The following is a 16,231-nucleotide window of genomic DNA, read 5'->3' as shown; positions in this document are numbered from 1 at the left end:
ATGCTCGAGAATACAATTCCAGTTTGGAATCTTTGTGTGACTTGCGACCCGATACTTAGAATTAAGAGACCGGAGTAATATTTACATATGTGTATGCACAGGTAATATTTCAAAAACGTAAGACAGATATGCTGGTAAAGGTCGCAACTCAAAATTAAGGCATATATAAAATTGGTCGCCCAACGTGGCGCAGCAACATAAGATAGAGGCATCGGGAAAGGTTACACTGATCATATGGTATAATATGAATACAGCTTTTTCCATTTCCCTTTGTGGTCATTACCCTCTTGAAGAATGCCATTCATATAATTCTCTTTTGCTTCCTTTTTCACTCTATTCAGTTCTCTCATTAGTTGTTTTCTAGTTTCTCTATTCTCCCTACCTTCTTTGATTTTCCTGTTTACTATTCTACATTTTCTTTTTAATTTTCTTATTTCCCTTGTATAATAAACAGGGTCTGAGGTCATTTTACCCTTCTTAACAGGTACAAATCTCTTCTCTCCTTCCCAAATAATTCCTTTAAATTTAGTCCAAAGTGTATCCACATTATTCCCTTCACTTATCCAACAACTGAATTGTGATTTAAGGTAAGTCCCAAATTCATCAACTTTAGTTTTTCTGTATAATTTCTTGTCTTTTGTGACCCTCTTATTAAACATTTTTGGTACGAGTCCTACATCCATTATTACAGCCTTATGGTCACCTATTCCTTCAATTACCTCAGTTTTATCAACAATTTCCCATGGTTTAACCAAGAATACATCTAGCAAGTTATTGAGACGAGTTGGTTCTTGTACTACTTGTGTAAATCCTCCCTCCCAAATTAACTTATTTGCCAGTTTCTGTTCATGGGCTTCACTTGCAGCTCCATTCCATTCAACTTCAGGCAAGTTTAGATCTCCCCCAATTATTACCGTATCATTATTGTTTTTATGAGTATAATCTATTATTTTCTCAAATATTTCCATATCTCTTTCCTCTCTTCCAGGCCTATATGTTCCTATAATTCCCACCTCCTTCATATTATCACAAACTAATTTTATCCCTAATATTTCATCCCTTTCATCAGTAAACCATTCATGCGAACAATAAGTTTCCTTCACCAGAATAAATACCCCTCCTCCTTTTTTATCTCCTCGGTCTCTACGATAGACTGTATACCCTTCTGGAAATACTTCTGTATTACCCACCCCTTCTCTCAACCACGATTCCACTCCTATCACCACATCCGTCTCATAAGATTCCATCAATGTACCGAATTTTAATTGTTTATTTACTACACTCTGACAGTTTACCAAGAGCAATCTCAGACCTCCTTCCTCCCTAAAACTTGACTGTTGCAATTGGGTAACGTTTGACTCATGAGTTGAGAACTTCCCTGGAACCCAGATCCTTGTACATAGATCTTGATTTAAGGGTCTGGGTTTTCTGGCAAGTTTCCCTGTATATGCCAGTTTAGTGGTATGGGTTTTCTTAAGTACCGATTAGTTTGCAAATCTCTGTTGATAATTGTAGCAATTTGTCTACAGAGAGTTGCTTTTCCATTACCATTTAGATGTAACCCATGTCTAGTGAACATTTGCCTGCCAAGACCTAAAGTATCTACTACATAGACATTTCTAAAACTCTTACATAATCTCTTGATTTTTATATTTACATCATGTACAGCTTTGTTCACACATGAGTCCTCTAAAAGGTCATACCTGGGTGGCACATTTACTACAATTACTTTTGAGTCAGGTAGTTTGGAAATCTTACCTCTGAGAGTCGTAATTAGTTCCTCACCTTCATTTGCAGCAATGTCATTTGTACCACTCACAATCACCACATAACTGTCCTTCTCTAACACAGGATCACAACTTGAAAGGACGTCTTCAGTTTTGGCACCTGGTTTTATTAGTCCTAAAACCTCAGTCTCTGGATTCTGCAGCTCATCCTTGATGCCTTCTGCCATACCCCGCCCTTGACTGTCTGCGTAGAGATGAATCTTTGGCGATCTTGACTTTCGGTTGGTTTTCTTACCTCCACTGGATTTAAAATTATTTGGAAAACTTGGTGTGTCTTCTTCTGGAACTTGCTGCAATAACTGAAATCTATTTTGGCACTGCAAAGAGTTTTTTCCCGGTTTTAAGTTGTAGGTAGTTTCTCCCATATGTTTAACATTAGGCCTAAAATGGCCACGCGTCTCTTCCGTCCACGGTGATCTTTCTTCTCCAATGTCTTCTTTATCTTCCAGTTTCTTTATTCTGTCCTTTAAGCATTCATTTTCATGTTTCAGAGCGCATAAGTCCTCTTGTAGCACTCCTAAAATCTTAATTATAGTTTCGTAAGTCTCTCTTTCTTGTTGTTCTGCCTCACTATCAGTTTGTTTACACTCGGGACACAGCCACTCACTTTCTTCAATATCAGTCCTATTTACAATATTTGCACAACGAAAATGGTACCATTCATCACACTTACGACACAGAATCCCATTTTTAACTACTCTTCTGCATTTGCCACATTTTTCACTGCATCTTACACCATTATCTACTACGGATATCACAGACTCACACAGAGTAGTCGCCATTTTTCAAATAAGAACTAAGAATCAGTGGATAACTCAGGAGATACTAGACCTGACTGATGAACGACGAAAATACAAGAATGCTAGAAATTAAGAGGGCAGAAAAGAATACAGGCGATTAAAGAATCAAGTGTATAGAAAGTGCAAGGTAGCTAAGGAAGAATGGCTGAAGGAGAAGTGCAAGGATGTTGAAGGCTGTATGGTCCTGGGAAAGGTAGATGCTGCATACAGGAAAATCAAGGGAACCTTTGGAGAAAGGAAATCTAGGTGTATGAATATTAAGAGCCCAGATGGAAAGCCACTTCTAGGGAAAGAAGACAAAGCAGAAAGATGGCAGGAGCAAATCCAACAGTTGTAACAAGGTAAAGATGTAGATAACTTGGCTCTGGAACATGAAGAGGCTGTTGACGCTGATGAAATGGGAGACCCAATTTTGAGGTCAGAGTTTGACAGAGCTGTGAGTGACCTCAATAGGAACAAGGCACCTGGAATTGATGACATTTCCTCTGAATTACTGACTGCCTTAGGAGAAACCAGCATGGCAAGGTTATTTCATTTAGTGTGCAAGATGTATGAGACAGGAGAAGTCCCATCTGATTTTCGGCAGAAAGTTGTTATACCTATTCCCAAGAAAGCCGGTGCTGACAGGTGTGAAAACTACCGCACCATTAGTTTAGTATCTCATGCCTGCAAAATTTTAACACATATTATTTACAGAAGAATGAAAAAACAAGTTGAAGCTGAGTTGGGAGAAGATCAATTTGGCTTCAGAAGAAATGTAGGAACACGTGAAGCAATCCTGACTTTACGTCTTATCTTAGAGGATCGAATCAAGAAGGACAAGCCCACGTACATGGCATTCGTAGATCTAGAAAAAGCATTCGATAATGTTGATTGGACCAACCTATTTATGATTCTGAAGATGATAGGGATCAGATACCGAGAACGAAGAATTATCTACAATCTGTATAAAAATCAGTCTGCAGTGATAAGAATCGAGGGCTTTGAAAAAGAAGCAGCAATCCAGAAAGGAGTGAGGCAAGGCTGCAGTTTGTCCCTTCTCCTTTTCAATATTTACATAGAACAGGCAGTAAAGGAAATCAAAGATAAATTTGGAAAGGGAATCACAGTCCAAGGAGAGGAAATCAAAACCTTGAGATTTGCCGATGATATTGTTATTTTATCTGAGACTGCAGAAGATCTCGAGAAGTTGCTGAATGGTATGGATGAAGTCTTGGGTAAGGAGTACAAGATGAAAATAAATAAGACCAAAACAAAAGTAATGGAGTGCAGTCGAACGAAGGCAGGTGATGTAGGAAATATTAGATTAGGAAAGGAAGTCTTAAAGGAAGTAGATGAATATTGTTACTTGGGTAGTAAAATAACTTAACGATGGCAGAAGTAAGGAGGACATAAAATGCAGACTAGCACAAGCAAGGAAGAGCTTTCTTAAGAAAAGAAATTTGCTCACTTCAAACATTGATATCGGAATTAGAAAGATGTTCTTGAAGACTTTCGTGTGGAGTGTGGCATTGTATGAAAGTGAAACATGGGCGATAACTAGCTCAGAAAGAAAGAGAATAGAAGCTTTTGAAATGTGGTGTTACAGAAGAATGCTGAAGGTGAGATGGATAGATCTAATCACAAATAAAGAGATACTGAATCGAATTGGTGAGAGGAGATCGATTTGACTAAATTTGACGAGAAGAAGAGATAGAATGATAGGACACATCTTAAGACACCCAGGACTTGTTCAGTTGGTTTTTGAAGGAAGTGTAGGTGGTAAGAACGGTAGGGGTAGACCAAGGTATGAATATGACAAGCAGATTAGAGCAGATGTAGGACGCAATAGTTACGTAGAAATGAAAAGTTTAGCACAGGATAGGGTGGCATGGAGGACTGCATCAAACCAGTCTATGGACTGATGACTCAAACAACAACATGCTTTGTTACTGCTCTGAAGACGATTCTGGTCGCAGGATCAAAACGCGTCAGTTGATAATTAATTGTACATGACCTAATGTCCCCAAATAATGATCATAATGCCATTTAGTGGCCGTGAAAGTCTAAGTATTAAGATTACTGAATCACTTGATAACGTCTCCTTCTTGTGGCTTATACTGTAATTAGCAATAAAGCAAACACCCAATATCTCCTCTTCTTCTTTGCAGGTTTGTTGGGCTCTGCATTTTGCCATTACCCAGATACTATATGTGGGGTATTATACAAGTTTTTAATTTCCATTGGGTGTTAGTTTACTTGCATTCAAAAGTCATAGGATTATGGTGGAAAGTTTGTGGGTATGTGAGATTTAAAGAGTTAATTGAACTTGTTGTCGGATTTGAAAATAAGGTGTAGGACATTGTAGAAAATACCTGATATCAAAAATTCACTACGTTGGATAAGCTGAAGTTCAATACTGAGAGTTCTAAGAGTTATTATAGACCATGGTTATTTGATTTGATCGTATACATTTACTCATTTGGGACAAATATTTCAGATTCCCTATGGGAATCAAGATCTATATCATGCCATAGTTACTCAAAGAGTTTTAGGTTAGTTGCAACGTCATTTACCTCAAATTTTTTCTTCTCGAACGGCCTGTCGTGGAGTAAATGGCGGGAAGCATAAAATGTCGCAATACATTGTGAGCATAAGATATCTCAGGAAACCAACAAAAAAATGTTGTAAAAGATGGGAAAGCGTAAAAGCTGGGAACGTAAATGTGGGGTAATACTGTATATTTAATTCTTCCCGTCACTAATCGCAAGCCACATAAAAAAAAGGTACAATCACCAAGACATTTTGGTTTATTCATGTCCTTGAGCTTGCCTGCAAAGCATATTAAGACACACTCTGTACAAGCCAGTATAGGTCGGAATGATACAAACTTTTTAAATGTTAGGTTATGCATATACAACAAGTGCGGTTTTTACCACATCGAATGCTGGAATATATGTAACTTGCTAAATGCTGCATACCGAGCATTTAGTCATATTTTGAGGCTTTTCAACTTCAACCATTTTTGTGCTACATGAATTTCCTTTTGTATCTGAAATTATCAGTCACAGCACTGAACTGATATTCTCATCTAACGTTGTTACAAAAGTTTTTTTTTTTTAATGTTGCACTGATGCAGATAGGTCTTATGGCGACAATGCGGAGGGAAAGGCCTAGGAGAGGGAAGGAAGTGGCCGTGGCCTTAATTAAGGCACAGCCGCAGCATTTGCCTGGTGTGAAAATAGGAAACCACGGAAAACCATCTTCAGGGCTGCCAACAGTGGGGTTCGAACCAACTATCTCCTGGATGAAAGCTCACAGATGCGCGCCCGTAACTGCATGGCCAACTCGTCCGGTACTCAGTATTAATTTGCTATCTAATAGAAAAAATGTGATTGGTAAAGGTAATCCTTTTTCTACAGTCCCAATTAAGAAAATGTATACTTCACGTGATAACACTGAAACACCATTCTAGGAATAAGCGGGAAAACAAAATGTGTAGGATATATTCTTGCTACTGCTTGAAACAAGCATTCAAATTCTATCCTGTAAGGGCAAGTGGTCTCATTTCGCAGCAGTGTAAGGAACTTTAATGCCATCATTCATGTTTACCAGAAGGGATACGGATGTCATGATTTATCAGTTAAGAAAATCAAGCCTACACAGGCAAATATGGCAGTTAATAAGGGAGCCTGAACAATACTCGGACACCATGTGCAACATTTTATAAGGACATTTTAATGTAAAAATATGAACGTTGGGATCAGGGGCTCAGACAGTTAAGGCATTCTGAGAGTAAGTTGGCAGGTTCGATCCTGGCTCAGTCCAATGGTAATTCCAAGTGCTTAAATACGTCGTCCTCAAATCGATAAATTTAAAAGCATGTAAAAGAACTTCTGTGGACAGAATTCCAGCATCTCAGAGTCTACGAAAACCATAACAGTAGCTAGTGGGATGTTGGTTCGAACCCCACTGTTGGCAGCCCTGAAGATGGTTTTCCGTGGTTTCCCATTTTCACACCAGGCAAATACTGGGGCTGAAATCGCATGGCCAACTCACCTGGTACTCAGTATTAATTTGCTACCTAAAAGAAAAATGTGATTGGTAAAAGTAATCCTTTTTCTACAGTCCCAATTAACCTTTTAAGTGCTGAGATATCAGTTGACTGTTTGGTACCTCAGTGCTGAGTTTTTTCATTCATAAGTAAAAAATTTGTAGAAGCCTCAATTCTTAACTTATCAGTGGGGTGATTAGCTTAAAATATTTATAAATGTTGGTTGATTATAAATCTAAATGCAAATGGGAAATCCTACACTTTTGTTCAATATTATTTAGAGAGAAAACAAAATTACACTTATGTGTCCCTGTGGGCATTATCTTTATAGAAAGTAAAGAGCCCAAAATAATATTATTCCCTGAACTCTGTAGACAGCTAATACATGTAACTTCTTAGAAGTATATAAGTTGATATTTTAAAATACTTTCCAGACCTGGAATAAGGTAATAGTTAAAGGTTTTCTACTGGTTTTTTATGATGCCAATTTGTTCAACTATCTGTACCAACTCTACTGGTAAAAAAGTTTCTAAAATTCAATGATTTTCGGGTCGTTATCAAACACTACTTGGCCCTCAGAGCCTGTCACAGTTACTTGAGACCCTGGTGAAGAAAAGTAATCCATCTGCCACGAAAATAGTGATAAAATAGCTTTTGTAATCACGGTGTTTTTCTTCTTTCGTTTATAAGGACGCTCTGTTTCTCTCTTACATACAATATTTTTGGCACACTCTCTATCACTCTCACTTTCAAAATCGCTTAACAATTCCTTAAAATGATCATCTCCATAATCACTTTCCTCTGTGGTTAATAACTGAAAGATTCTATGATTGGAAATAACATCGCTACAAGAGCAAATAGATTGTTGAACCGCCATGTTTGTTTACATCACATATGAACTCCACAGACGTCTACAAAAAAGCTCTGTAAGTTGCTTCCCGAAGCTATAATCTCTGATCAATTAGTTTTATGAAATGCCCAACAGATGGCAGAACATGTCAGAGATCAAATTCGCACTCGAAAGTGAACCAGGAAACTCAAAAAAATTAAAATTCTTGCGTACCGTCTATAGACGGGCGTAGCACTGGTGGAGCGGCCACGTCAGCCCATCTATAGGCGGGTGTAGCACTCATCGGGTTAAGAAAATGTTTACTTCATGTGATAACAACACTGAAATGCCATTCTAGGAATAAGCGGGAAAATAAAAATGTAAATGTAAAAATCCCCATCTTATGTTCAGAGAATTCAGTAATATCCCACAATGTTCCATGGCTTTATAGAGGTATATACCGTATTTACGCGAATAATCCCCGCTGCCGAATAATCCCTGCACCCTAATTTTAGGAAGGATGGTTTTGAAAAAAAAAAAAAAAAATGAAATGAACTAAAATTGCCTCCAGCGAAAGAGTAACGTAAGCATAAATAAACATTTCATATCACTTCTCGAGTTCCACGTGGTCTTTACGCAAATATGAACATGACGGATATAGCTACTTTGCCTGAACTTATTTGAGATAAAAATGCATTATGACTGCTATAAAATATATTTGCCATGAAAATTGGCAAGTAGGCCTTCTTACGTGAGAGGTATTTCATTAATCTGAACTTGCATATGCTCAACTCGCTGTAGTTCGAAAGATTCTTTGTATCTTGCATCACCAGAATCTTCTCCAAAATTACTTACAAATTCTTAACACTCCACATCTAAAACACTTCTCACATGAGATTCTTTTTATACTCTGAGAGTAATACGACCAGTGGTGGATAATTCTTTTCGTGCAATGTAAACTTTTGAAATAGACACATCTGCGAACTCGTTTGTTAGTTTTGCGATACAGTAAAACCTCGTTAATTCAAAGTCGCAGGGGCGCAAAGCTGTGACTTCGAATTACGTGATTTCGAATTAACCGCCAACTCGTAATTCAGAAACCATAACCCTTGTCGCGTCAGAAAATATTCTAAGACTCGTTACTGCATGCAATTAACATTGATTCACAGTTTAAAACTTTCAAATGCCACGGAAAATCTATTTCCAAACTGTATCCAACAAGGCGCACTTACAGTTTTCAAATAATACGCTGGGATAACTCGCTGCCAAACATGACCTCACTCAATGAAAGAAAAAATATGATTTAAAGACAAGGAGAATCTCTGCTGGCTCCTCTGTGAAAGTGCTTTTTTCACTGGATTACTGTACTGCATGCATTTTAGATGCCTTTTACTTGAACAGAAAGAACCTCATGCCCTTAAAACACCATGGCTTATCGAACATTCCTATGACGAGGAGAGCAAGTAGGAATTATTTCGCTTCCGTCTGCATTGCAACACAGTACGGTGACCATATCTCCTTTAAAACTATAAGACCGTTTGATTTTGGCATTAAAAAAAAAAAAGATGCAGTTTCATCGGCATTGGCAATATTGTTCGGTGTGTGTGTGTGAACTGATTATAATTATGACCACGCTTTTTCGCCAACTGTCGCATCGCCCGTGTTCGTGGATTCCGTTTCTCTGCACAATGCCTGCTACATGATATTGTGATGTTCCTTAAAACGCCGAATAGTAATTAATTACGATTTCACTCAAACTGAGCAACTATGAAACACACTGTACACGCACAGAAGCAATTGAAAATGCAGAAAGCTACCCCTGCACGTTTCGCAAGACGCGTTCCATCGTGATGCTAAGAAAGTTTGAATTTAAATTACTCTGTAAAAACAATTTTTTTAAATTGTAAAGGAAGTTTTGAATTAAAAGTCTGAATTGTTTTCCGTTTAAATATGACATTTGGGGCAGTTTTCTTCCATCAGCAGTTACATAAAACATAACTGTACACCCAACATCGAAAACTATCTAAACCACAAGCGTGTTGCCAACCTTGACACAAATAAAACCCACACCCCAATTTCATGCCTCAATTTTTTTAATATGCGGGGATTATTCGCATAAATATGGTATATATAAGGTGCAGCATATGTTCAGGTAACAAGAAAACAACCGTACATAATGCCTGATGGCCAGAAGATTTATTGCATCATTTAAAACTGCAGCAACTGTAAAAGATCCACTTTGGGCAATGCATCAAAATAAGTAAAAGTGCAGAGAAACTACATTCTGCAAACACTTTGTCCCACTTATTCAGAACTGAGCCTTGACCAACCATATCGGTAAGAATATTTCAAGTCGTGCGACATGAGAAAGCTTCCAAGCATATCGCAAACTCTCAAGACTCGTAAGGTGTCTACATTAAAATACTAGGCCTGTGTTATGAAGAAACAAATTCAATCTCTGTCTTCTGAAAACCCAGCAACTAGTGCCCTGAGAGAACTGCCGGAAACTGCTCGGTGATACAATCATAAAAAGTCTGCCAATAATAAATATCTAACCTGGACATAATATAGACATTTTACAAGTAAAAATATTTAACAAAAATTGTTCCATCTTCATACATAGCTGTCAGAATGCCCGCTGTTTCCTTCTAACTGTTGCAGCCACTTTGCTTTATAACTTATGTAGTTTCCCTGAACAATACCAGATGAATGCAATACGAGGATGCTCCCTTAAGCAAATTCACCACCCATCACTTTTCTTGTACTTGCTCTAATTACTGCAATGATGGAAAGTTAATGTGAAGATCCATAGGCATGATACAGCCATAATTTTGTGAGATACTGTTTCCTGAAAAATGCTTGATTGAGGATTTAACGTTCATGGGACTGAAATTTCGGAATGAACAGATAATGCAGGTTTTTAAAAACACAAGTTAATTAGGACGATTGCAGGACCACGTAATTTGAACAAATAATCTGGGAAAACAGCGTTTCCAGGAGTGGATAATCGAGGTTGCATTCTATCATAACTCATAGACCAAGGTACAGTAGTTTGCCTCTATCTATTTAATCAGGATTACTGGAGAACATCACTATGTCATTACATAGTGAGAATTATATTATTCATCATAAGAGTAGAGCACTTCAGGTGAGCTTGTAATCCTTTAATCTTTATCCAATTTGCTAAAAGAAGGAACCACCATACAACTGACACAAATGTTATATTTCTTACCTGGATGAGAAGTGTGTGAAGGTGACACAATACCTCCAGAGCTAGAGCCTCCACTTGCCCCATGCACAGATGTGGCAGAACTCACAGGTCCCAATGGATATGCTGATTCTTGAGATTCCTGAGATTCATCAGTTAAGACACCTTTTATGATCTCCTCAACATCTTTGCTGTCCATGTTGGGAAGACCTATTACAAACAAATTACTGTTATTATAACACATCACACTGACACAAACAAGCCATTCTATTTGTACAAGCTTATTCTATTACTTGTTAGTTAAATAATGAAAATATTTTATTCCAACAAGAGTATTTAATTTTGATGACATTTTTTGGGTCATAAACAGGAAAATAATGCATGCAAAACAAATTTCTTCAGTCAAGAAAAGACATATTCCACAATACATGGGATGTTAAAAAAAATTTTAAAAAAACTGAGTGAGAGATAATACTGAAATTTGCTGATTTACAGCAGATTTTAAAAAAACCTAGAGCAAGGAAAATGAAAAATAATGACTGTATAGAGCATGGCTTATGCCAGGCAGATTCTTCTACTATGCTATTTAACACTGTACTAAAGAAGGTGATCAGAAGAACAGATGTCATCAGAAGCAATAATACAGTAAAACCTTGTTAATTCAAAGTCGGTGGGACGCAAAAAATGGACTTTGAATTACATAATTTAGAATTAACTGCCAACTCGTAATTCAGAAATACCAACCCTTGCCGTGTCACAAAATATTCTAAGACCTGTTACTGTTTATGCTTGCAATCACCATGATTCACAGTTTAAACCATTCAAATTACATGAAGAAAAAACTATTTCTGACATGAATCCAACAAAGTGCATTTACAGTAATACACTTTAGGGTTGGGCAGACCGGAACATTCAGTTGTTCCGCAACATTAGGAGCTTGAGGCGGAGTGTTTCGGTACAGAGTGCCGGGACACGGGACTGTAAATGCGTCGCAGAGAGAATTCCGAGAGACAACATGACATGCTCCGCGTCAGCTGGAATGTGCCTGTACCGAACGTGCTGTGTAAGGCCGCACTAGATAGATTAGTTGGCCTTGGCTGAGTCTGAATGTCGATACCGGCTGTGTGCCACCCTGTGCTGGAGTGTAAACATTTTTTTTCATCCAGTTATATCTTTAATTCCAAAGCGATGACCTATATTTTTCTTGGGCTTAAAAGTTTCTTAAAGTCCAAATTAATTTTTAATGTCAATCCCCGAGAAAGTGTTCATTTTCGAGATATTAAAGAAAGTAAATGGAAGTTGAGAGGGAAGGAATTCGAAGTGCAAAGAGCATAACAGCACGAAAGTAATTAAACCGTACGAAAGATGGTAAACTTTGCATAATGTCGCATCGGAGTCCTGTCCAGGACTTTTTTACTAGAAAAAAAAAACCGGACAGAGTGAAATACAATTTATGTTCTATTTTGTCTGTAAAGGGACCTTCAACCGGCACAATGACAAGACATTTCACACTTGAACATCCCACAGTTTTATTTTCGTGTTCCACTTGTACTTTGTGTACATGAATACAGCACTGACGAATGTTTCTTCAACTGAGCGAGTATACTTTTAATTGGTGAAAATAACATTGTGACATTTGTAAACACCTGTACTGGCAGTGTAATCGTGACAGGTGTATTTCAGAATGAATGAAAACATTCTTATCCTAAAAAGAAAATTTAGACATGATTTTTTGGGTGAGTATTTCATTCAGAGTTCCAACTGCTTTCTCACGTGACGTGAAGTTTTATCCTGGCCCTAATTATTCACAATGCAGGCCAATACATTCAACCGGTGAAAATATTCTTGAATTAGTTACTTTTAAACACCTGTACTGCCATTGTAACCGTGTTATGTGTATTTCATATTGACCGGAAAACTCTTAACCTAAAAGCAGCCTTTAAACGTGATTATTGGACGCGAATTTCAGTGTTCCGACTGTTCGTTCATGTTCCGTGCAGCTTTATGCTGGACATGGCGATAACTACACACAGGCACACCCCACACAGCACGTTCCGTACAGGCACATTCCCACTGGCGTGGAGCATGTAATGTTGCCTCTTGAAGTTCTCTCTACACTGCGCAGTTACAGTCCCGCGTCCCATGCGCCTACTGCACAGTTCAGCTAGTAGGCGAAGGGCAGTGAGTGCATAGTGGCACTTCTGACGGGACAGCGAGTCAGTGTCTCCGTCTCGCTTGAGAATGTTTCGGAACAATTGACACTCTGTGTTCTGGAACAGTGGAACATAACTGTGCACCAGCACAGTGTGCTGAAACAGCGACATAGTGCCCAACCCTAATACACTTGGATAAATCACTGACAAACATAACCTCAAGCAACGAAGGAAAAAAAAAAATCACAGATTCAAAGACTAGGAAAAATTATGCTGGCTCCCGTGTGCAAATGCTTTGTTTCTTCGGATTACTATACTGTTTGCATTTATAGATGCCTTTTACTGCATGGAAAGTGCCCGACGCCCTTAAAATATCACAGCTTATCGAACATTCCTATGACGAGGGGAGGAAGTCTCTCGCTTCCATGTGCATTGCAGCACAGTCAATGACCATCCCACACTTGTATGATTACCCGGCTGGCAGTTCTCTCCTTTAAAATCATAAGTCTGTTTGTGTTTGGCATTACAAAAGAACAATATTGTTTGGTGTGTACGAATTGATTATATGAGCCACGCTTTTTCAAGAAACTGTCGGAATCACCAGTGTTCGCGGATTCTGCTTCTCTGCACACTGCCTGCTACGTGATACTGTGACATTCCTTAAAATGCTGAATATAAAAGAATTACAATTTTACTCAATGTAGCAAATATGAAGCACACTGTAGACACACCAAAGTGAATGAAAGTACAGAAAGCTACCCCAGCACATTCTGGAAGGCGCATTCTGTCATGAAGCAAATAAATTTTGAATATAAATTACTCTGTAAAATACAATTTTTAAAAAATGTAAAGGCAGTTTTCAATTAAAAGTCTGAATTTTGGTAATGGGACCAACTTTGTTTTTCAAATTACGAATTATCTGTATTTTGAATTAAACAATTTAAATAACATGCAAAACCGTACATCATGTTTCGGGGAATGAGAGCTTCTTCAAATTGGGTAGGTTTATGAATTAACCGATTTCGAGTTATTGAGATTCTACTGTATACATAAGCTAACTGAAATGAACATTTTCCTACGGCCGGTCTCCACTGATTAGCATGTAACAACAACTTGTTAAATGTTAAAACTGCTAAATGTTTACTGGTGACACCACCAACATGTTAGAAGTTAAATACTGTTTCATTTAACGTTGAGTCCACACTTATAAACAAGTTAAACTTGACTTCCTCCGTTTATACAGAGCTAGTTCATCATATCAGTTTGTGTTAAAACATTCAGGTAGTGTCTTGTATTTTCAAACAAGGACAATGGCCTTTGTTATTGCCAAAGTTGCTTCTTACAGGATTTTGAGAGGGATGATGATGATGATGATGATGATGATGCTTATTGTTTAAAGGGGCCTAAGATCTAGGTCATCCACCCTTCTTGAGAAGGAAGGAAAGGAGAATGTGGGTACGACAATATCTGAATAGAATACAAAACGTGGATGAAATTCTGAATGAGTTTAAAGTAGAAGACAGGTTTGGATTTAAAAACTTTCAGAGAATGTCTGAGCATGATTTTATTGTAGTTTACTATACAAACTTTGCAGAAGCCATGTTGATACAACACAAACAATGAACTGATTTAACCCACTGAACTGTAAGTTTTCCTGAAAAATAAATAAATGTTCTTCGGATGCGATTTTATTTAGCTAAAAGACAACAATTCTGCTACAGCAAGTTACCACATTGAAACACAGTTCATATTCTAGCAATAATTCAACACAGTGTGGTAATCTTAAAACACTCCTCTACATGCAATGCTACATTACACTCATCACATTAATAACCAGATTCACCCCTGTTTTTTCCCTTGGGTTTTTTTTCCCATGGTGGTCGTAGCAGACCTTGGATCTTCTGGATGGAGATGCCTTGCTTGCTGTTGGTGTTACCTTGACAGGGAAGTGATTCCAATGCTTGCTCATGTACATGTATAAGTTTGATAAAACAGTATTTGTTCACATGTGCTAGGGATAGGTGCTTCAAGGTATTCCAACGACATTTTACTGGAGTGAGGTTAGAAATTCCCGAAGAATTACCATCTAATTATATCCACTAATCCTTGTCACTAGATCGAATCACAAATGCTGGAGTCATTCATCACATGCTGAATCCTGGAAAAGTGAGGCCCAGCTTTTCCAGTTTAAGCGTTAATGTTGGGAGCAAATTTTGGAAGGTGTTGTTCTGCCTGATTACCCAACCGGAGGCTGGGACAGTGCAGGAAGTACACCAGAGAGGTTACTAATGCTAACATCACTCGAAGGTAATTCGGTATCGCTTTCATCAGAAAAACCGTCACTGACATTGCTTTCCTCCAAAAAATGTAATATTCTAGCTTCATCTGACTTGGCCATGTTGTTGACTTTGCCTTCACCAGAGCTTTATGCAGCAATCGACTCGATCAGGTTTCGATCGATATTTATAACCTCTTTGATGGTGAAATACATAGCTAAACGGCAGAGACAGCTGAAATACGATTACCAACATCTCTTAGATATCTTGGGAACGCAAATAAATATGAAAATGTATACATGGAAACCTCAACAAAGCAATAAAGAGGAATGGCAGAAATTTCCGTCACTGCATTTATGGGAACGCGCGGACTGTGACGGAAATTTCTGTCATTCCAAGGCAATGGGTTAACATGTTTTTCAATCCCACCGGAAAACACGCCAACATGTTAAATGAATGAAAATCCACAGCCTGTTTCCAGTCATTCAGCCAGGTCAGGAATGGAATGAATCAAGCCCCCATCTAGCGGCAAGGATAGGAATTGTGCCGGCTGCCGAAGCCTGTCGCACTCCTCTGGGGCAATGATTAATGAATGACAGATGAAATGAAATGATATTGGAGAGTGCTGCTGGAATGAAATATGACAGGGGAAAACCGGAGTACCCGGAGAAAAACCTGTCCCGCCTCCGCTTTGTCCAGCACAAATCTCACATAGAACGACCAGGATACGAACCACAAAACCCAGCGGTGAGAGGCCGGCACGCTGCCGCCTGAGCCACGGAGGCTCTAACATGTTAAATATGTTAACTTAAACATTTCAAGTTAACGTGTTAAGACAACCAATGAATCAAATGTTCATATACATGTCAATTTCAACATGTCATTTTTAACATGTTGTTAAATGTTAATCAGTGGAGACGCGGCTTTACACATATAAATTAACTGGGCCTTTCGCAGGCTCTATCACACAAGGTATTAACCCAGTGACATATGATAAATTTGCTTGAAAACCCAGGTCTGATGATATATTTTAGGTTATAAATGTTCCTTGGCTGTATGACCAGCATTGAGATCTTTGTTTCAAAGGGTTCCAAGTTTGATTCTAATCCTGGTCAGGGATTTTTATTGTCTGGATAATTCCTCTG

General features: G+C 38.2%; 1 protein-coding gene across 1 annotated transcript in view; it reads right to left on the bottom strand.

Moving 5' to 3' along the window:
- LOC136866781 (histone-lysine N-methyltransferase 2C-like) overlaps window positions 1-16,231 on the bottom strand; it is an 811,555-nt gene that overhangs the window by 478,135 nt on the left and 317,189 nt on the right. Inside the window, 1 exon segment of the mRNA XM_067143888.2 lies at window positions 10,736-10,867. Within this exon segment, the coding sequence (XP_066999989.2) occupies window positions 10,736-10,867 (132 nt within the window).

Source organism: Anabrus simplex, chromosome 3, assembly GCF_040414725.1.
Source record: "Anabrus simplex isolate iqAnaSimp1 chromosome 3, ASM4041472v1, whole genome shotgun sequence".
Classification (NCBI taxonomy): Eukaryota; Metazoa; Arthropoda; class Insecta; order Orthoptera; family Tettigoniidae; genus Anabrus; species Anabrus simplex.
The sequence above is the reverse complement of the archived record's forward strand: the minus strand, read 5'-3'. Positions and strand labels throughout refer to the sequence as shown.